This window comes from Aspergillus pseudonomiae (genome assembly GCF_009193645.1).
Source record: "Aspergillus pseudonomiae strain CBS 119388 unplaced genomic scaffold BDV37scaffold_79, whole genome shotgun sequence".
NCBI lineage: Eukaryota > Fungi > Ascomycota > Eurotiomycetes > Eurotiales > Aspergillaceae > Aspergillus > Aspergillus pseudonomiae.
This window is the reverse complement of record NW_022476071.1, coordinates 105624-127332: the sequence shown is the minus strand read 5'-3', so window position 1 is coordinate 127332 and position 21709 is coordinate 105624. Positions and strand designations below refer to the sequence as shown.

Here is a 21709-nt window from a genome sequence, read left to right as displayed (position 1 = left end):
CGGAAATTTTATGCGTTTATATGTCCGTCTGCTGACTGCAAAGCGGCCATTGTATGCGTATACAGAATCTTCTGTCTCCTTGTTACTTTCTGCCATTCTTACTAGGATCTACTCAACAACGAGCAACCACAGGATATACAAACACCACCTGTGTATCTTCCTATCTTCCAGAAGTAGGTATCACTATCCCACAGCCGTCACCTGACCCTCATATAAGGGAAACTCCAAGGTATGTACATTAAGACATACTTCCCTCGTCCACGGCTTCTTCTCACCTTTTTAGTATCTTTCCCTTAATCATTGTGCTGTATCGATCATTTGGTGATTAGAAAAGTGCAAAAGAGCGACTAATTGGAAACCCTCTCCGAGTACCAGTACACTTTTGCGTCCTTAGGATATGAATGTCCATGATATATTCCAGAAGCAGTATGCAGGGAGATGAAGGACTATCGCCTCCGCAGTACCCAGGCGATGATACGCGCCCGACAAGTAGGAGGGAGCTTGCTGGGTGGTATAGCTATAGCTGGGCAGCCGAAGTATTCACAGTATGCGCCATGGGTATGTACGATGCCGAGCAACGTATCCAACTAGATTCACCTTTCTTTGTGGCTCGTCTAATCTCTGTCTATGGTCTAGGCTCGTTCCTCCCTATTACGCTAGAGCAAATGGCCCGAGATCGCGGCGTCCTTTTTTCAGATAAAGTAACTCCATGTCGGACAACCTGGAAAGCTCCACAGCAGTTATCGCCACATGAGGTATTAGGCCAAACCCTTCTCAATACATCGCACCAGGGCCGAGATGTACCTGGTGCAAGCCAGTGTGTTGTTTACATTTTTGGCATAGAGGTTAATACTGCTAGCTTCGCCATGTATACATTCTCAGTGAGTGTCTTAGTTCAGGCCGTTTTGATCATATCCATGTCGGGTGCTGCAGACCATGGGACTTACCGAAAAGTCTTCTTGTTGACGTTCGCTCTCGTTGGCTCCATTTCTACAATGTTATTTCTCTCAGTTGTACCAAAGCTCTATCTCCTTGGGGCTCTTTTTGCAATTATAGCAAATACCTGTTTTGGAGCGTCCTTTGTACTCTTGAATTCGTTCCTACCGCTTCTAGTTCGCTACCATCCATCTTTACTTAGGGGCAATGGTGAAGTATCCAGTCAGGGCGCAATGGGAGACAATGCCTCGAGTAACACCTCCCACGATGTGGATGACCTCACGACGCCATTACTTCGCTCCGTTCATGTTCATAATGGAACGGCCACAGAAAATTCAGCCCGTGTGTCTCTCGCAGATACATCACGAGAGTTGGAACTCTCCACGAGAATATCTTCATATGGAATTGGAATTGGTTATATCGGCGCTGTATTATTACAGATAGTTTGCATTTTACTTGTCATCAGCACTCATCAAACAACGTTCTCTTTGCGACTTGTCCTCTTTGTGATAGGACTGTGGTGGATTATTTTTACGATTCCTGCAGCGCTTTGGCTACGGCCTCGTCCTGGTCCGCCACTATCGTGTGCTCAAGACGGGAAACAATACCACTCATGGCCTGGCTACATCATTCATGCTTGGAAGTCACTGGGTCGTACAGTGGTTCGGACACGACGCCTGAAAGATATCCTGTTATTCCTTGCATCGTGGTTCCTTTTAAGCGATGGAATCGCTACTGTCAGTGGCACGGCCGTTCTTTTTGCTAAAACTCAGCTGGACATGCAGCCTGCCGCATTGGGTATGATCAACGTTGTTGCAATGCTTGCTGGAGTCTTTGGTGCGTTTTCCTGGAGCTACATATCACGGTTGCTTAATCTTCGCGCATCACAGACTATTATTGCATGCATTATCTTATTCGAATTTGTACCACTCTATGGCCTTCTTGGGTTTATTCCAGCAATTAGAGATTTGGGATATCTTGGCCTCCAGCAACCATGGGAAATGTTCCCCCTCAGCATCGTTTACGGTCTGGTTATGGGTGGGCTATCTTCATATTGCCGAAGCTTTTTTGGGGAGCTGATACCCCCTGGGTACGAGGCAGCCTTTTACGCCCTGTATGCTATCACCGACAAGGGCTCGAGCATCTTTGGCCCAGCTGTCGTTGGCATAGTCACAGACCGCTATGGGGAGATTAGGCCTGCATTTGTCTTTCTTGCCGTTCTGATACTGCTACCACTACCGCTCATGCTCCTTGTGGATGTTGACCGAGGAAAAAGGGACGCTCTTGCATTGTCAGCAGAATTGGAAAGTAGCCAAGAACTCAATGCGCCTATCTATGGAGCAGTGCCGTGCGGTCGAAACGATAGTGAAAGTGCTGTAGCGCGGAGTGAGTGATGATTATAATCGGCTGCCCTCCTACACGGTACTACACCAGCATGTGGTTAAGTATGACCGGAGTCATACGGGTCGAATAGACAAGGGAATTGTGCTGTTGTTTCCGTTCTTACTTATGTCCCTTCAGTTTTAGAGTGCCAACAATAGTACAGGATCATATTCATAGGTTGTCCCGTAACGTAATTAGTATGTTGTAGGAGTACAGACGAGTGGGTTTTCTTTTGCCACAGGCATGGGGCAGAAGCTGGAGGTAGCGGTGTTATAAACACTCGTTATTGAATCAACACAAAACGTGCTTTGGTGTGTAGTATTTCATACAGAGCCAATGTACGATACAATTACTCCGGAGTATACTCGTACGCTACAATTGGGATATGCTATACATGGTTCGTGGAAACCAGAATGGAAGCTACGGAGTCCGCTAGGTAATAGTGGGCAAATATTGAAGCTATCGAGCCTTAGGTAAATGCTGGTAGATAGGCACTAAGTAGTGGTATTTATCCAATCCACTTCCTCCTCTCCGGAAAACAAATCATTGCTTGGGTTGTAGATCAAAAACAAGATCACATAGTCTTGATGCAACTATCTAATATGAAGAGGATCTTAAACGCTGCTTTTCCTTGGACTGTGGTCGACGAGTACGGTATTGGTTATTATAATTCCAGATACTTAAGTCTGCCTTGTCTCACTTCGTTTTGTTTACTGGGAGATTGTGGGTGGTGGGAGATATTAAAGGGATTACACAGGCATAGAGCACTGGGGTTGAAGCAGAAAACAACATACTAGTAAGATACAATGGTCCATGGGAAAGGAAGGCAGCAAAGGAGAGGATAAATTTATCTTCAACAGTTGATCAACATGACAAAATAACAGGATAGAACTATCTGTATCCGAGTGCATGTTGCATGTCTACTTATTGCTTATTACTCTCTACAGCCTATATATCCTGCAGTTGCTTATTGGCCCAACTTAAATGTGAGGTGCGTATGTAGAAAAAGATATGAGCATAAAAGTTGATTATTTCACTTTCATTGTAAACCTAAGTTAACATTATCAAAATTCTGGGTCAAAAGTATTGCAACAAAGCCCAAAATGCACCAAACTTGGTATGTTTAAGCATTCTGGATCGCACCAATATAGCTCATGTACCGCCAGTACAAGAATTATCCTATCTCTAACCTTTTTTTACACAAAACGTATAAATATAATTATTATATATTTCGTTTTATATATATTTAATATCAGCCTATATAGATTCATGGTGATAAAATAAAATAGATCTCAAGATTACAAATTCTTTATCAAAATTCGAGTGTTGCAATCTTTGATTAGAAACTTTATTTGCCTTAATACAGGAAGGTAGTGTTTGAACTAGTCCTGAGTATATACACAGTACTACAGTGCATACATATTGTATCAATTTTAGAGAGCCATCTGGGTGCACCGAGCGATCATCTTGAAGCTGAAGCATATCCCCACTTCCAAGCATTCCACTCACTACATAAATCAGCAGTTGAGGAATGGCCGTAAGTTTACTCCCTTCCCTTACTACTAGTAGGACACTAGACATATACACAATAAGAAATATTTTTCACTTGTCAATTAGCTAGTATCTTACTTTATAAGTCAGCAGCAAACCAATATGTCCTGAAATCTTCTATTTATAATGACAATAAAGAAACACCCAACTAAAGTTTAGGGGATTTATGGGGGAGACCCTAGAGGCTAGGTGATATTGGTGAATACTCAGAAGTGGCGCCCCCAAGTGCCCAGCGGGCCACTATTGAGGTGCCGCCGCACTATGGGGCGCTTCCCGAAGCTAGTAGGAGTTAGGGTGGTACCTGAACTTCTTACGCAGAACAGCTAGTCCCTTGCTGTGTGTCCATACGAGGCGGGCCCAGCAGACCAGTCATGTTGCCCAGGCACCAGCTGACTACAGAAAGAACAAACTGTCCTTAACTCCTTCCCATACCAAGCTCACTACTTAACTCGCCTTTGCCTATTCACTTCCCAGTCATTCCCATCATTCTCCTTCTTAACCCCCCTGGCCTCTTGATTAATTAAACATTACCCCTCTATTCGTTGTCCTCTTCCCGAGGAAGATTAGGAAGTGTAGACGTCACTTGCTGTCTTCTTTCAAAGGGTACTACTAGTATTCTTCATACTCTGTTGTCCACATAGACAGTACAGCACGTTAACCTTTGGAGATCATCGCACTTGATAACGTCACGATACCATGCGGTCGTTTGCACCTTGGATTTTGAGCCTCTTAGGCGCTTCTGCTGTAGCTTCTGCTGCCGATGCGACAACCGAAGCTCCCTCCGATGTGGTCTCGCTCACCGGGGACACTTTCGAGACTTTCGTCAAGGAGCATGACTTAGTTTTGGCTGAGTTTTTTGCCCCCTGGTGTGGCCACTGTAAGGCTCTTGCTCCGAAATATGAGCAGGCCGCCACTGAGTTAAAGGAAAAGAACATCCCGCTTGTCAAAGTGGACTGCACTGAGGAAGAGGCTCTTTGTAGGGATCAAGGTGTCGAAGGCTACCCCACGCTTAAGATTTTCCGTGGCCTTGACTCTGTTAAGCCTTATCAGGGAGCTCGTCAGACCGAGGCGTAAGTGTCACCTGTTTGGCAGCCTTGCTCGAATATTATTGACACTAGTTTCATAGGATTGTTTCATACATGGTTAAGCAGTCACTCCCTGCTGTGTCCCCTGTTACCCCAGAAAATCTTGAAGAGATCAAGACTATGGACAAGATTGTTGTTATTGGTTATATTGCGTCTGACGACCAGGCTGCCAATGAAATATTCACTAGCTTTGCCGAGTCTCAAAGAGACAATTATCTCTTCGCCGCCACAAGTGATGCATCTGTCGCTAAGACAGAGGGTGTTAAGCAACCTTCGATTGTTCTCTACAAAGACTTCGATGAGAAGAAGGCTACCTATGATGGGGAGATTGAGCAGGATGCCCTTCTCAGTTGGGTTAAGACTGCCAGTACCCCTTTGGTGGGTGAGCTGGGCCCAGAGACTTACTCTGGATATATAACGGTATGTCACAAAGCACAACTTCAATCTCGCTTCACAACATGTTATGAATGATCATGAGTTTCTGACATGAGTTTGGTGAAGGCTGGCATTCCACTAGCATACATTTTCGCCGAAACCAAAGAAGAGCGTGAGAAGTTCACCGAGGAGTTTAAGTCCATCGCCGAGAAGCATAAGGGTTCTATTAATATTGTCACCATTGACGCCAAGTTGTACGGCGCTCACGCCGGCAACCTCAACCTTGACCCCTCCAAGTTCCCTGCATTCGCTATTCAAGACCCTGAAAAGAACGCCAAGTATCCTTACGACCAATCGAAAGAAGTGAAGGCCAAGGATATCGGTAAATTCATCCAAGACGTTCTTGATGATAAAGTCGAGCCAAGCATCAAGTCGGAGGCTATTCCTGAGGCTCAGGAAGGCCCGGTTACTGTTGTTGTGGCGCATTCCTATAAGGATCTCGTCCTTGACAACGACAAGGATGTCCTTCTGGAATTTTATGCACCATGGTGCGGACACTGCAAAGCGTAAGTTCTTCCCCCTCCACGAATTTTATCTGCTCTCTATTGGGAATACCTAATCAAATTTGAGTAGCCTTGCCCCGAAGTATGAGGAACTTGCAAGCCTTTACAAGGATATCCCTGAAGTTACCATCGCCAAAATTGACGCAACAGCCAACGATGTCCCCGACTCCATTACAGGCTTCCCCACCATTAAGCTCTACCCTGCCGGCAGTAAGGACTCCCCTGTTGAATATGAAGGCTCTCGCACTGTGGAGGATCTCGCGAACTTTGTCAAGGAGAATGGCAAGCATAAGGTTGATGCTCTTGAAGTTGATTCGAAGAAAGAAGAAGACAGTGGTGATGTCACAGAGACTAGGACCGCCTCTGACGAGACTGAAACCCCTGCTCCTAGCGACGACAAGCCTGAGCATGATGAATTGTAAACTCCATTTGGCTTGATAGTTTTATTCATATTCATATGAGTTCCTGTCTTCTACCAGCAACTTGAGCAATTACAGCTACTTTCGTCTTATGTACTTTGCTGTTACATCCTACGCACAAGCTTCTTCGGGGCTTGCAGCTCAGCCATGCTTAAAAGTCTTCTTGGCACAATATTTGGGTATATCTTTGAACCTCATATCTACCCTTAGATAAAGCTGGGGAAGCAATTCGTTAGTTCTGCATCCCTAACGCATGACCTCAACGTTAGCTTCAGAGACTGTAAATCACCATACTAGGCACTACTATACCGTACGAGCTGAGTATAGTAACTTTTTAGGCTACCTAATACTCCCAAATTTACTAGTTATCACCGCCCACTAAAATTCTAGAACCGATGAGCTGTATTTCACTGTGCTTAGCTTGCATGCTAATTCTTAATGGCCAAGGGATACTTTCCAGTAAGACTGGTGAGCATTAGAAAGAAAGGTTCAGGGCTCACCAATATTAGTTATTTGCGTTGAAATTCCAGCGTCTCTCCAGGTCCCAGATACTACCTGAGAGAACGATATTCAGGATTTTTGGGGGAGGTAGCAAGATTGCCTCACGATTGAGGTGTACGATGTAAGGCCTCCGAGCTATATAGCACGCCAAAGAGAAAGAAAGGGAGAGCCTTGAAGGTGCAAATTTTGAATCTAGGATGTCGAGACCTAACAACATACATTCATTCATAACAACCCCAAGCGACGTCGAAGAGCGTTGATTATGACCTCACTTAATTTGTACCATATTCCCAATAGGTAGAACAAAAACACCAAAGCTGGCATGGTTCGAGTTAGACCGCATATTTAGCTTGCTGTCTCTGTGGCTGCTAGAGCTTCGAGAGCATCGGTATCATCATCAAACTCATCTGTATCCTGGAGCTCCAAGGGCTGTGTGACCACGTCAGCCAACTCTGCGGCTTGTGATTTAGATCGCTTTGCCCCAGAGTATGCTAGTTTGTCAACAGAGGCTGAAGGACTTTGAATAGTGCCGAGGGGGCTGGTAGTCTTTGTTCCTGAAGTCAGGCTCCAATCAATGACCTCGTCTGGACCGTAACGTTCAGCCAGCCACTCGTTGCACTTTTTAAAATGTCCATTGGTGAACTAATTACAAAACATCGTCAGTTGTACTCAGAGAGAAGTGTGGAGCTAATGCCACACAAAAGATGTGAGTTGTTTATACTCACAAAGCCCCTGGATGCACTGAGTGGGCTAGGATGAACTGATTGAAGTACAGAATGCTTCTGTCGGTTAATACCTGCCACACGCTTCCCTGCCGGTGTACCCCATGCAAGAAAGACAACTCCGTGAGATCGCACTCTGGCTACAATGTCAATTACTTTCTGTGTAAAACGTTCCCATCCTTTGTTTGAATGACTAGCAGCTTGATGTGCACGAACTGTTAGACAAGTATTAAGAAGCAATACTCCACGCTCAGCCCATGGTGTCAAAAGCCCTCCTTTGTTAGGTGGTCGTTGAAAGGAGGGATAGTCATTTTTGATACCTGTGTAGATGTTGACTAGAGAGGGAGGGGCTGGAGTCGGAGGTCGGACTGAGAATGCTAAGCCATGAGCCTGGTTATGATTGTGATAGGGATCTTGTCCGACAATCACTACCTTCACCTTGTGAAGGGGTGTATGTCGAGACCTAGAGCAGCGTAAGTATACTTGTACCGCCTGAAGAGACCATCCCGGCACTGTACCAAGAGTATATTTCGTTCTCCGGGGGGAATATTTTGACCCCCGACTGCTTTTCCTTTTGGAGGAAACGTTTCAACGCTAGAAACTCGGGTGCCACCAATTCCTCTTTCAGCTGAGCCAGCCAACTTTCATCCAATGTGTCGATCTCAAGCTGCAGGAGCTCCCTTTGTTCCGAGGTCAACGACGTTACCCATCCTTGTTTATTAAAGCTGGACGAGCGAGATGATGTTGATTTAGGTTCAACAGTTTTAGCCTTGGGAGGACCGAAAAAGGAAGTAATACTACCCTTCTTGGGCTTCTTCGCATCGGCGGGAGAGGTAGTCAAATGATTAGCACTGCGCTTCTGGCCTGCTGGACTGGACATGTTGTGTGTGTGTGTGTGTGTGTGTGTGTGTGGGAATCGACTCGTCCTTGGGAGAAAAACCGAGAACAATTGTGCCTAGGGAGTCGAGCGATAATAATTGGAGAGGGCGATTACAACAACAGTAACATCAATCAGACAAAAGACTCACTTAATATGAGACACCGTTGCATGTTCGCAGGATATAGAGCTGGAGTATGATGGACTGCCAGTGGTTTAACCAACAATGTGCATGCAACGCGTCAAAAATCGCGTGTACTGACGCGTGATGATAATCTATTCTCGACGTGGTAAAAGAGCTAACTACTACTAGTGCTGAATTAGTCGACGGGTAGTATTTTGACAACAATACTCCGTACATTACATGTACTACTAGTACGGAGTATTGGAATTGGATACACCCTTAAAGTAAATACATTACTACCAGACTGAATATTCTTGAAACCTACCTAATCAAAATTGGGGTAGCACTGGTAGCTAGTCGGATTGATCAGATAATACGAGAACTACGGTAGATTCTCCGCACATATCGAGTAGTAATTATAGTCTGGTGTGCATTTGGATTAAGTATTCGGTCCCGTAGTTGTTACCACTACTAGTAGTACTGCGTCCCAGACCAAGCATAGTGACTAACCTCTTTTGGATACCTAGTCTCGCAGCCTGAGGTGCCCACTAACTACCTAGACAGACTTTGACCTAAAATCATTTCGAACCAATCATCGGAATGGAAGCGCAATGGCTACTACTTCTGCATATCATCATCACTCTACATAACGCACCACATACCACTTCATGGAGTCGTTGTATTTACATATTTGAAATCTTCAATATATATCAATAACCTAATGAAATGGAACTGACGTGGCTTGCTGACATACCTCAGTCGCGGCGTCGCACCAGAGCCTTGAGGGCATGTGCCCATTGCCAAAGAAGAAAGGTGCGTCTGTATGGGTTTTGCGGCATGTGAGGCCAGTCGATCAAAAGGTGAAACCGGGTTCAACTAATTATGTAAAAAGAAACGCTGTCGTCATTTAGGTGCATACAATGCCCAACCCCAAGACCAATATAAGCCTACGTGTGTGATCGATCAAAATGAACCTGACGTCACAAAACACTCATCAATTAATCCACCGACAACTGGGATACAGGTCAATCCAAGGGAATTTCGCCCTATTTCTCCTGACTTCCTCCAGACGGAGCGTTTTGTGGGAGATCTTAATCCGGAAGCTGTGATTCGGGAAAGACTGGATGCTTCATGCCAAAGTCAGCTTCGAGACCGGATCGGACTTTGGATCAGCTCACCAGCTACCTGCAGCAATGCAAAAGACCGAGGAACAGCTGGTGCTGCCCCAGGAAATCCATATGAACCTCTCGGTCCACAATCTGTTGCAAAACTATTACACCAGCGGTATGCAACTGCCTTGAAAGCTTGTGAGCGTCTCCCTCTTTCGACGCGAGATCACTTGATTCCCATTTATTTCTCCAGGGTCAATCATATTTTACCACTTGTCGATAAGGATTCATTCTTGCCTGCCTACTCTAAAGAAATGACATCAGTGTTTCTAGAAAGGGCTATATGCCTTGTTGCTGCGAAAGACCGAACAGCCTATCCTTGGCTTCGACTGGCTACAAGTGGCCCTGTCATGACGCCACGCCAGTTCTGCTCTGAATTGTACAGAGGCCTTGTAGTCTCCCTCCATGAAGGGCTTGAAACCGATCGAATTACTCGTATCCGCACCTTAGCGCTGATGTCCTTGCATTGTGAGGGCCATGAAGGGGCAGAAGCCGCTTCCATGCATCTTTGTCAGGCGATTCACCAGGCTCAGACGGTCGGCCTGCATCTTGACCGTCCTGGTCAAGTACCAGGGGATTCCTCAACGGGCCTTTTTTGGTGCTTGTGGACGTTAGACAAGATGCATGCTTGCATAGGCGGTCGCCCTGTTCTCTTTGCAGACCGTGACATTGGTATCAAGAAGCCCGGGTTCAAGCCCTCCCATGCGAGGACTGCATTTGATGCTTGGTTTGCAATTTCAGATTTACTCGCCCATGTGATTTCATTCTATAGGCCAACTTCAGATCATACGGTCGGGTGGGAGGCCGGGTTTCCGACTTTCGAAGAAATTATGGGCGACGATGTGCGCGAGGATCTGGACTTTACTACTCTTGGTGGGTATTAATTTTGGTCAAGCTTAGTCCTTTCGGCCAGCCCATTATTGTTTATTTTCTTGCCCACTAAGCTAAATGAGAACGTAGGCTTCCTCGAGCTTTTCTACCACGCTGTTGCCATTCTTTCATGCAGATACAAATTGACCGGTCGCCCTGATGGTTCCAAATCTTCGTATATACGGCAAGGTCTTTCTGCTATTCGAATACACTCCATCGTAGCTACCGAATGCTCCCAGGACCTCCCTGCAATTCCCATTGTTCCGTATGCGCTCACACTATCTATGGGCGTGTCGTATCAACAGTTCCGCTCGAGCAAACTTATCACCCATTCTGATCGTGCCAAAGCTAGCTTGGAAGCTTGCTGTACGCTTCTAGAAGCCCTAGGGATTTCCTGGTGTTCTGCAGAAGCAATGGCACGGTTAGGGCGAAAGGCCCTACACCAGATTGATGGGTTAAATCTTGGTTCTCACAAACCCAGCCAAGCTTCCACCCAGCCGCCAGCGCCCGGCAACACGCTCATTAACTCTACAAACGCACAAAGTGCTGAGCCTGTCTTACATCTCCCATCTTATCAGAGCGATGACTATCCATTCAATGACCTGTCTGCTGCCAAGCAAGCTTCCTCAACTCAGGGATCACTAGACCCTCCAGAAAATAATATGCAAGTTTGTGAGACCGATGGTTTCGCCGATATTGACGTGCTTTTTGGTGACTTTTTGGATTTGTCGTTACCTACAAACTTCTGGGACCCGGTTTTCTTACCCTGACGAGTAGCATACAGGAACGTGATGTTACTACTCTGTAAGGAAAGCATGTGGAAAGGGTGGCACCAATAGTACCTGTCTTAGGGAGATTTGCCGGATGGACCATTCTGCGATTTCTCATTCGCGGGAAAGACTTTTGGATAAAAGGCAATGCCGATCGTCATTAGCGCTTGGATCTGAGGCTTCCCTTGAGTTTTCAATGTTTCCCAGCGACAGGTTGTGTTTGCCTTTCCACGTACGGACTTCTCTTTGCACTGCCTTATCTTAGACAAAATCTCAAAGAGGCCATCAAATCCAATGTCTCTACTCCATGCACTGTCCATAAAATTATCGGACATCCATGATTGGTGATCCCGGTCGGCAAGTCACCCAGTTCAAACACGAATCATGGTGCGGGTCGACGGCAGTTGAATAACACTTCTTGGGCATACGGCGTCGGGAGTCGGAACCCAGGATTAAAGGTCGAAAGAGGACCAATTGACTTACTCAGGGTTCTGGCGATTAATACTTCCATTAGATATTGCTTTATGATTTTCACGGAGGCAATCTTGAGCTTGAGGTGGGGAATTTAACATATAGAAATATTCTGGCATCATGGATAATTCATAAACAGTGATGATGTGGTCAAGATTGTGGCTCCGCCTTTCTCGTCTACATTCAATCTTTATCGGCCCTTTTCAAGTAATAAGGCAAAGATAGCAGTATTACTATAAATAGGTACACATTTATGTTTCTTTTATCACCGCTACCTATCCAATATTTAATCTTCTCCTGCCCCTCTCGAAGTCTCGAAGTCCTAGTCACTACGCGCCAGCTCTCTGGATCACTCTTACCCAGCGGAGCCTTTTTAAATGGTGATGGCGATGAGCAAATGTTAGTTATAACAAGTGTTTAATAATAGTAGGGGTTTCTCCTTCGCATCCGTAAAAAACGAGAGGGGAAGAAAGGGGAGAGAAAAGCTCTCATGCCAATTTGCCGCTGACCCTTATTAGTCAAGAGTACGGAGTAACTGGTTATACGTTAACTCCATGGATCTCCTGGTCTGGCATTCCATGAAATCAAATATACTCCGGAGTATAGCAGTCTACTACTGGAGTAAAAGGGAGTAAAGGTAGTACCAAAGATTATTGCCATGGCATTTGATTGGGTCCTTCCCCTGGAAATCCACCTCGTTACCCACCTGTAGGAACAGCTCTGGCAGGCTTGCACGGGCAGCACATTACCCTCTCTATTTTAAATCCCCACCTATTCATGGTTAATAATCTAATTTAATTTTCTCCTTTTTGCTCTTCATTCTTTGATCTCCAATGCCACTATTTCAAAGCACAATCTTTATCTTGTCCTGTGCTGTTTGACTTGCTACTTCCTACTTATTGCGCGGGCGAAGTACTATATACTGGAATTATCATGCATTAGTTCAATACTCTCCAACTCACTGTGTTCGTCACACCTCGCATTACATACGTCTGAGGAATCCGCGGAGAAAGTTGATTTGCACCCAGCTCCTAGCTGGCGAGGTGTATTACGAGGGCCTATATATATCGCTTATTTGGATTAATTGCACTCAGTGACCCCAGTTGCTCTTATACAATCTCTGGCGTCTGCTCTCTCTTCTTTTCTTCCCCTTTTAAGATTGTTTCTGGTCATAAAAACACCTTCTTTTGCGACTGCAAAGCGCCCTGGAGCTTGAATGTGTGAATATGGCATGGAAAATCCGGTCTTTCACCCAATAGAGAAGTGGCTCAGTGTGCTGCTTGTGGTATCATGTGCAGATAGAAACACACAAATTTCCCGGAGCCCACCCACGCCAGAATACGACCGGAAAGAATAAAGAGCTTGGCGGCTAATCGTGCCCGTGGAGTCTCTGCTGGAGGCTACCTTAGCATTCATGGCTCTCATTTCCAAATCTCAACAGCAACGGACTACCGCCACCGATGCAGATATAAGGGCAAAACATAAGTCAGACTATAGCAAAGACATTAGTCGAGCACCGATCCATCCAATTCCCCAACTACAAGGACCTTTCGAGGAATCAATTGTTGAAGCCTACGAAGGCACTAAAAGTGAACGGTTGGTTGGGCTTGATGCACAATCCCGGCGTAGAGACCTGCTAGAGAGCATCGAATATCAACGACTGTGCGGACGGAAATGGCGCCAAGGGCTCGGAGAAAGGTAAGAAATCAACATGCCTTCATAAAGCACAACCCCTTGTTTTCTGATAAACGTACAAACTGACCGATATTAGGTATCATCCGTTTTGGAAGCTTGTCGCTCAAATGTCCTTCGGCATTCACCTTCTAGTTAAGAGGCTCGCTAAATCAGACTTTGAAGTTTTGAGGATCCTTCAAAGTCATGTAGATGAGCTAGATGGATTTCTTGGAAGAACTACAGAAGACTTCCTTCTAATTCAGGTTGATGTGCGCACACGAATTCAATACCTTAATCTTCCCCTTCAGAACCTAGAGGCTTTTGATGGGATGTTACAAGACCGCAACTTCCGCCTAACCATGATTGGCTATAATCAAAAAATCGAACATGCCATCGAACGATTCACTACCGCCATTGAAGACGCACTGAAAGATATGCAGAAGGGAAAGGAAGCGATTGGGGTTTTGTGGCGATATTTGAAACAGTCTGCAGAAGAGCATGGACCACTGCCTAGTAACTTGTTCGCCACTCACAAAGCCATGCTAGCAAATACGGAGGGTTGGAATGTAGCCTTCTCGAAACTCCGCCGTAAAGGGTTTGCACTCCAATCCGCATTGTCCCAGCTCTGCCTGGCGATCACCGAATTGCAAAGGCGTGTAGGCGTAGCGAGCAGAAAAGAGGCGGTAAGTACAAGGCTGACCATTCTTCCACCTCCCCTTCTCATAGCTGAGTTAGATTCCTGACAAAGAGCAGGCGTCCTTGGTACGGATTGCGACTGCACTGCCTCGAGACAGGCCAATCAGAGAACGATTATTCGAGAAGCATGAATCCACCATGCTCCCAGAACTCTCGAGCTTAGAAAAGCCATTGCCCAGTGATCCATTTTTACCAGATGTAGTAAACGCCCGGCCCGAGGCACCTATATCTAAGCAGGTTGAACGCCGCAGGGTCACGCGAAAGAGTGCCCCGAATCTTCGAGAGCATACCACTATTCCAGGTGGAGCGGAATGTGTGAATGTTGTCGCTGATGGCTCTAGTCCAGCCACGCTCGTGCCGAGAATTCAAAGGAACTTGAGTAGGAGATTCTCAAGGGCTATACCTACCAGTAAGAAGTTTGAAGGTGAAAATACTGGATTAAAACAATCACGACCCGCTACAGCTCCTTGTAAGGGCTTGAGGTCTCGGAGCATTTCCCTGGAACAGTTAAAGGGCTTCTGGAGACTGAAGAAAGGCCAGCAGTACGAGCAGCAAGATATAGTAGGGCCACCACCTGTACCGCCGCCAAGCCGGCCTTATACTGCCCAAGCATCAGCGAAACGAGAAACTATGTTAACCCAGTTCTTGCATCATTTCAAGTCAGATAGGGTGATTGACGCTTGGGAAGGCACAATTCAGAAAGAGAGCGCCGTCCGTCATTCTCCGCAGAGAAGGAAGGATGAGCCTTGCAGCAAGTTTCGTGCGACACCAGCAACACATGATACATCCACAGAACTTCAAACAAAGCTTTTTGACAGTGACTTGGAGAGATCAATGTCCTGGTTACAGGAATATCCATCACAGAATACATATTTACTAAACCCAAGACGTGATGTTGCACCTAGAATCCACGTTGTTTCCGTCCATATGACACTGTCGGGGGAGGAAGGATGTTGCGTCAGCAATCATCGCGATAACGATATAACAAAGACAGACACGCAGTCAACCGTAACGGCTCTACCTTCTGTACCATCCCCATAGGTAAACGGCATGAATGCGAATACCTGTCATTGCAGAAGCTGGCCTCTCATGCTAACCACCGGAGGAACTGAGCACGGCTTAAAAGGAAATGCACTGTCAAAGTGACCAATCTATAACATGCTGTTCGTTCTGAAAGGGATGAGATACTTTCTTTCTTTCTTTCTTTCTTTCTTTCTTTCATTGGCAAATTTAGTATATACTTGATATTAATGAGCAGTCAGCTTCAGATGTCTTGCGGCCAATGACTGTTAGAGCGTAGAATGACGCAAACCGCACACTGCATTATTGGGCGATACCCGTACAGCTATGTGATAAAGAACAACAGAGAAATTCGGCTGCTTTTCCAATCATAGTCCTATGGAAAAAGTCTTTTCTCAACCCATCAAAGTAGTACAAGAACGGCTAGAAAGAACAAAGAAGATGAAAATCAGATTAGAGACGAGAAGAAATCAAATCACCAAACCACAAAAGTACAACTAGCGAACCACATCTCGTGCGGGCATAATATGGGAGAAGCAGAATATTACTTGCAGCGCTTCTCGACGATAGTCGAGCCATGTTCTTCGTATTCCTTCTTCGAAATCCACATTTGATGGAAGGTCCCCAAGCTAGCAAGGATACTTCCGCCAATCCAAGACCCGAATTTTCGCTCGGCCGTGTTTCCTGGCGCGGAGATCCTGACTCGCGGTCCCGGGTAAGCCTGCATAAGTTCTTGGTTGAGGCGGTCGGTGAAACCATGAAGTAAACTGGATGCACCCGTTACGACGACATTAGCTAATAAATGCGGGCGAATGTCAACGTCAACCCCGTTGAGTGCATTTTTGATCAACTCAGGCACAGTCTGAGCCTGTGTTGGAGCCGGGAATGGCGACTCCGGGTCTGGGATCGCAGCTTTTGCATCAAACAAGGACTCCACCACTCTATAGCGATCAAGACCGAATACTTGGTTGTAACCGTCTGGGAACTCGAATGGCCGTCCAGGATTGCTTTTAGCGACTTCCTCGTTTGAGACCCCGTTCGGGCCCGTTGCGGAGAGCTTGTTGGGTCCAGGCCATACCTGGACCACGCACTCTTTGAACTCGGAAAGGGTTCGCTCTTCGAGCAGGGTGCGGTACGAACCGTCCGGTGCCTTTTCAGGTGGGAAAGTCTTGTACTTTGCCTGCGAGGGTTGACCTGCATCGACAGCAGTTTTTGAGGAAATCAGGTAGTGAGGGGTGATGGTAATAGGTTGCGGTGTGTTTGTCTTAAACAGAGCGCGGATTTGCGATGAGATGTAGTCGCCGCCTAGAGGGGAATGCTGAACCCCACGTTTTAAAATCATTCCATCGTGCACTGGGGTTATGGAGATATTGGAAGCACCGACATCAACAACAAGGGCAGAAGCTTTCCCGGCTGCGAAGCTGAAGGAGGACTAAAGTGTGAGCAGCAGTATGCCGGACGGCTTAGGATGAAGGGGAAGGGGGGTACATACGCTGCCAGAACGCCGTTTCTTGCCAAATAGAAAGCCGGCGTTCCCCATTTTTCCATAGCGATCTCGATGGTCTTTTCACGGGCTTTTGTAGGGTTCCAGCCACACTCTGACATCAAGAGCGGACTGTCTGCGAGAGGCTTCTCCTCAGCTTCCACCCCCTCCATCTCTGTGGGAAGCTCTCCATCGGCAATATCATTCAAACCATTTTGGAATGGATTTCCCGGCCTAGGACCTGTGAGTCGCGATGTAAAAGAATACTCCCACACTTTCTCTGCCATGTCCCAATCCTCCACAATTCCATCTCGGCCCATTGGGTTATGGACGGACAAGCTAGGTCGCGGGGTAACAAAGACGTCATCACTGAAAATCAGCCTTTCTTGTCCGTTGGAGGTGTATTTTCCATAGTATGTTGGAATCAGGGATTTTGGCGTGTCTTCGCCTGCAAAGCCGGCGCGCGTTGTCGAAAACCCAGGATCAAGAACTATAGCCGAAACCTCATCTGTACGTAATGAGCCGTCAGTTTCTACTCTGCTCTGAAAAGACGTAGTCTATGTTGTGTTTTGCACATAGGAAAGCTTTCCACTGCGCGACGCATTTTCGAGAGACGACATACCTCCACCGTATTCAGCAGTCGAAGGTGGAATGGATGGGTTCATGGCGGAATCAAAAAAGAAGCACCGCAATTCGAGCGGTAGCAAAAATTACCCAGTGGTTCGGAGATTACAGCTAGTGAAGGGAATATAGTCCTGACAAAGGCCAGCGAGGCAGCTCTGTGAACAGTGCGGCCAAAAGCGTGGGTGGTGATGGAGGTGATTTATAGAGGGTGGGTGTGTTTTGCGGTGCGGGAACCAAACTTAAAAGGCTTGGGCTGGGTGGGCGTGCTTCATCATCTACATACTGCTGCCACTAGGTCGTATCCCCACAACTACGAACGATTCAGATTTGCTTCTCTTATGCGTACATTTCCATAGCGGAGGACCCATATTATACTTATACTCTCTTTTCTATCCACTTGGCTGCTAATGTCCTAGGTAGATGTCATACACCAAATCACAACGATGATGGACACTGATACTGCCTCGATTCCGGAGACTCTCTTCCGACCGGTGAAGAAAAGAAAGTTCTTGCGACGTCGTCCTGAGGACACGCTAGACGACTTTCGCATTGAAAATCGAAGGGATGACCGTGACCCAAACCCCACCACCCCTCAGTCCCAAGCAGACAATGATACCGTGCACCCTACTGATCTTGTTCGTCTGCGGCGTCTTCATCGCTTTCGCAAGGGTGGCATTGAATTTTCTACAACCTCACGACAGTCGGCAGACAATGATAAGCGAGCTGCTGTATCTACGGAATCAGTAGAAGATCTCGAGGCGCAGAGAATCCAAGCTATGTGTGACCGATTTACAGCACATACTGGACAGACGGTGGATGTTGACAAACATATGTACGATCTTACATCATATCCTATTCTATGGCTCGTATTGTCTGCAATGGAGACTAACAAGATAAGGATGGCTTATATAGAGACCGAAATGGCTAAGCGACACCGGCACAGTTTCCCGGCAGATGATCCAGATCGTTCTTTGGTGGGCGAAACTGGTGCTGCCCGGCCCGCAACCGACCCTCCTCAACGTGAACCAGCGTCTTTAGGTAAACTACACGAGATCGATCTTGGCCAGGAGACCAAGCTACAGAATATCGCACGTACAGAGGCAGCGACAAGAAAGTTAGCAGGAGACGATGAATATGAGCATCTCAAACATGACGACTCTCTCTTCAAAGCAGCCCCTGTGGGAAAGGACGAGAGACTATGGCGTCGTCAGAAACGACGAACCAGTGAAGATATTGAAAGAGACAGACTCGTCGAAGAAGTTCTGCGCGAAAGCAAACGTAAGCCCTTCAACACTTCCCATAATACTTTGAGGCATGTCCAAGCTCTAACAAAGAAAATACTATTTCTTGTAGTGGATGTATACGAGGAACCAGAATATGAAGCAGCGGCAGGAGGAGACGACCAAGCTGCTGATGACAGAGTCGCCGAACAGTTCCGAAGAGACTTCCTTGATGCCATTCAGTCACGTCGTCGGGTGACGCGAGTGAAAAATCCCAAGACCGCGAAAACTGAGGCACCGCGGGGTCCCAAGCTGGGAGGCAGCCGGAGTGCTAGAGCTGCAATGCGGGAAATGCAAGAGAAGCAAGGACGTAAATGAATGTCCATTACAGCCTCCCTGCCCTACTCATTTGAATCTTTGGTAGCCTCATTCTTATTGCGACATCTTGTCGTCTGTAGCGCCAGCTTACACCCTGGATATATTCCAGCATAATTGATATTCTGGGCGAGATCAAATCGGTGGGTTCTCCTTGTGTCTCATTCGAACAGAGACATCACCGTTCTTATCTTTGTTTGGCGTATTTCTATTCCACATATACAAATAGGTGTATGGAGTTGTTGAATTACCGCCATTGCTCTGTATCTCAGGTATTTCTACCATGACAGCCACCGTCGGGACGGAAACATTTCAGTTACCCATCGACGATAATGTCCCATGTTTCAAATTGAGTGAAGTGGATACCTGACGGGTCAGTAATATTTGAAAACTGTTGCCACCTTCCATTCAGCTATTCCCGTGCAGGAAGCTTGCTAAGGTTGTCAGAGTGGGTGACGACTATTTCTGCTGTCTCTGAATCGAAAACCCAGCGTGTGCAACAATAGTGCTATTAACCTTGCTTGAATAGGTGAACTGTATAAGCTATAATGTTTTTCTACATAGTGTTTCTCACTTTCTGGCATTGTTTCAATAGTAGGACAATGCGAGTTGGTGTTCGGCCAGTACTTTGAATTGACTGTGAAATGAGTTTAATATACCTACATAGGTGCCCCCTATCCACATATACCATACAGGAGGATGAAACAGCCGCATTACACCAAGTTCACTTGGTTGATGTGCAGTAACTGTCTATCAAGTTCTTGGACCTAATAGAGGTGGGGTTGAACCCTAAAACTAGACTCTTATCTCTAGATCAACGAGCAAGTGACAGTTCGTGCCTAGGAGAGTTGTTCTTGTGGGATCTTCTATGATCCCTATATTCAATGATAGATGGCGGCTACTACCACCTTCATCATTAGTTTTGTAGTACTGGTAGCGAATTTAGTCGACACTACAAACATTTACAGTAAGATATAGTGTTTTGGCCCGTGTTCTTATAGCCTCGTGAGATTCACAGGGCTGCAGGATGCAGGTAACCACCGCAACGCTCGGTACCCCAGCGAGGGGACAGAACTGTCCAAGAGCGCAAGAAAAGAAATAGGGAACCGGTTTGAGAGCAGAAAATAAACTCAAAGGACAGTATGTTAGGTTTTAGGTGAGAATATTTGAAAATTATCCCCTAGGTTCTATACGAGCAAAGAGCCTCGCCTGGCTTGGTATTCTTGTAGATGTATGTACATACACTATCTTGGTAAGCTACCATTGAGCTCTGCGATGTACATTTCATTACGAGCTGTCTATAACTAGTAGTCTATTACTCCGTACTCCGTACACCCTAGGGAGATACAACTAGGTGAGTAGTGGGGTTTGCTCAATACACAGTACAAGCCAGTGCTTACTGAGTAGTAGCACACATCCATATGGAGTGCCTCAGAAGCTAATCTGCCACATGCTAGCCGACCGACGCAGATTGATTGCTTGGTGTTCCAGGCTCCAGCCTTTTCCCCACTCAATCCGTTCGGCATCCCCTTCTAATTTAGTTCTGAAAGAGAAGGGAATGGTAATGACGAATAAATGAATATGAGAACTACATCTATGAAGATGATCATGTCCATCGACTCTGTCGTAGAGTGTGGATTAAGAGGATTAAGAGAAGCAGCAGCATTCCAGACACTTGCTCTATGTTTGTACTCTCTTATACACCAGATAGAAAGGACAAAGAAAAAGAAAACTTAATACGGAGGACAAGAGTACAGGTATTATTAACATCGGTTTGGGGCCTTCACTGTGGCGTAGCCTAGCCAATCTCCTGTGGCGGGTGGTCAGTGGGGGCAATTCAGCCCAGTTTGCCGTGTGCGTGGTTTCTGTATGGAGTAGATTTTTTTCTGTCTTTTTCCTTCTAATCTTTTTAATGGCTACTATAAGTCCTATCTATCAACTTATTCAGTTCTATGGCTATAATATAAATTATCTGGAGATCTGATCTTTTTTCTTCCCCCCCCTCTCTCTCTGCTGTTCTGTTTTAATGTTTGTGAATGAACACTCCACTGATATGCAGCAAATACACAGCGGTGTATCATAAATTATGGAACAGGGTGAAATTCTAAGTTATTGAAAAGTATCCGTAAATGGATCATACAAATACGAAAGGGAAAAAAAAAAAAAAAAAAAAAAAAGGGAAAAGTCTGGATGAGTACACTGGAAATGTTGGAATCTATTTGACATACGGTAGTGGTACTACGTAAAGAAATTACCTTTATTTACCTTGGTAGGAAGTACTACGATGCCAGCATATCAGTGGTCCCATAAAAAGGTCTAGAGTCTAAACGGCTCCAGACGGCGCCATTCTTGGGCCGTTCCTGAGCCGGGCACTGGGCCAATCAATGGCCGTGGTGGGACAAATCTTGAGACAACTCAGGGGCAAGGTGTCGGAGTCTCGAACCCTACAACGAAGAGCTAACCACTTGACACCGTCTTGTTGATTATTATTAGGCATTCTCGGTAAGGTAATGGGTACTACTTTTTACTAGTTAGTTCTGGTACCAGCTTTTCGGTAGGGAGATTGGCCCGCACTGTGCGTATGCTTGTACTGTACCGATCCAGCCAGACGCCCTGAAGAAGATGGCTTCTCTTCTATCACTGATCGACTGATTGATGTGCATATCCTCCCCTCCTTCTACTTTCATTCTCCATCATCACTCGTTTGACATACAAGTCGTGTTTCTGATTTTGCGCTGCGTCTTGCGTCTCGCCGTCTGTTTTTGCCTCTTTTTCACTTCACGCGCTCCCTTGCGACTCCT

At 46.1% G+C, this 21709-nt stretch overlaps 7 protein-coding genes across 7 annotated transcripts; 5 read left to right on the top strand and 2 right to left on the bottom strand.

Annotated features, from left to right (window-relative positions):
- Positions 1-165: 165 nt before the first annotated feature.
- Positions 166-2472, top strand: BDV37DRAFT_204290 (MFS transporter). Its single transcript, XM_032079897.1, has 3 exons — positions 166-229; positions 284-558; positions 637-2472. The coding sequence occupies exons 2-3, from the start codon at positions 402-404 to the stop codon at positions 2328-2330; spliced, it is 1851 nt and encodes a 616-aa protein (XP_031937741.1). The 5' UTR covers positions 166-229; positions 284-401; the 3' UTR covers positions 2331-2472.
- A 2008-nt stretch (positions 2473-4480) lies between these two features.
- pdiA (protein disulfide isomerase PDI1) lies at positions 4481-6566 on the top strand. The gene is made up of 4 exons (XM_032079895.1): positions 4481-4940; positions 4997-5375; positions 5457-5896; positions 5964-6566. The coding sequence occupies exons 1-4, from the start codon at positions 4567-4569 to the stop codon at positions 6313-6315; spliced, it is 1545 nt and encodes a 514-aa protein (XP_031937740.1). The 5' UTR covers positions 4481-4566; the 3' UTR covers positions 6316-6566.
- A 164-nt stretch (positions 6567-6730) lies between these two features.
- BDV37DRAFT_204261 (uracil-DNA glycosylase) lies at positions 6731-8728 on the bottom strand. The gene is made up of 4 exons (XM_032079896.1): positions 8564-8728; positions 8054-8490; positions 7539-7998; positions 6731-7455 (listed from the first exon to the last, which is right to left on the bottom strand). The coding sequence occupies exons 2-4, from the start codon at positions 8413-8415 to the stop codon at positions 7159-7161; spliced, it is 1119 nt and encodes a 372-aa protein (XP_031937739.1). The 5' UTR covers positions 8416-8490; positions 8564-8728; the 3' UTR covers positions 6731-7158.
- A 429-nt stretch (positions 8729-9157) lies between these two features.
- On the top strand, positions 9158-12024 carry BDV37DRAFT_257841 (transcription factor domain-containing protein). The gene is made up of 3 exons (XM_032082987.1): positions 9158-9349; positions 9429-10578; positions 10666-12024. The coding sequence occupies exons 1-3, from the start codon at positions 9263-9265 to the stop codon at positions 11343-11345; spliced, it is 1917 nt and encodes a 638-aa protein (XP_031937738.1). The 5' UTR covers positions 9158-9262; the 3' UTR covers positions 11346-12024.
- Positions 12025-13230: 1206 nt separating this feature from the next.
- Positions 13231-15227, top strand: BDV37DRAFT_286663 (uncharacterized protein; the record flags this gene model as incomplete). Its single annotated transcript, XM_032087961.1, has 3 exons — positions 13231-13514; positions 13588-14173; positions 14226-15227. The coding sequence occupies 3 exons, from the start codon at positions 13231-13233 to the stop codon at positions 15225-15227; spliced, it is 1872 nt and encodes a 623-aa protein (XP_031937737.1).
- Positions 15228-15436: 209 nt separating this feature from the next.
- Positions 15437-17507, bottom strand: BDV37DRAFT_257838 (actin family protein). The gene is made up of 3 exons (XM_032082986.1): positions 17312-17507; positions 16699-17197; positions 15437-16627 (listed from the first exon to the last, which is right to left on the bottom strand). Exons 1-3 carry the CDS (start codon positions 17352-17354, stop codon positions 15751-15753), a joined length of 1419 nt encoding a protein of 472 aa, XP_031937736.1. The 5' UTR covers positions 17355-17507; the 3' UTR covers positions 15437-15750.
- Positions 17508-17606: 99 nt separating this feature from the next.
- BDV37DRAFT_204167 (telomere length and silencing 1 family protein) lies at positions 17607-19188 on the top strand. Its single transcript, XM_032079894.1, has 3 exons — positions 17607-18145; positions 18212-18591; positions 18667-19188. The coding sequence occupies exons 1-3, from the start codon at positions 17757-17759 to the stop codon at positions 18909-18911; spliced, it is 1014 nt and encodes a 337-aa protein (XP_031937735.1). The 5' UTR covers positions 17607-17756; the 3' UTR covers positions 18912-19188.
- Positions 19189-21709: the final 2521 nt, after the last annotated feature.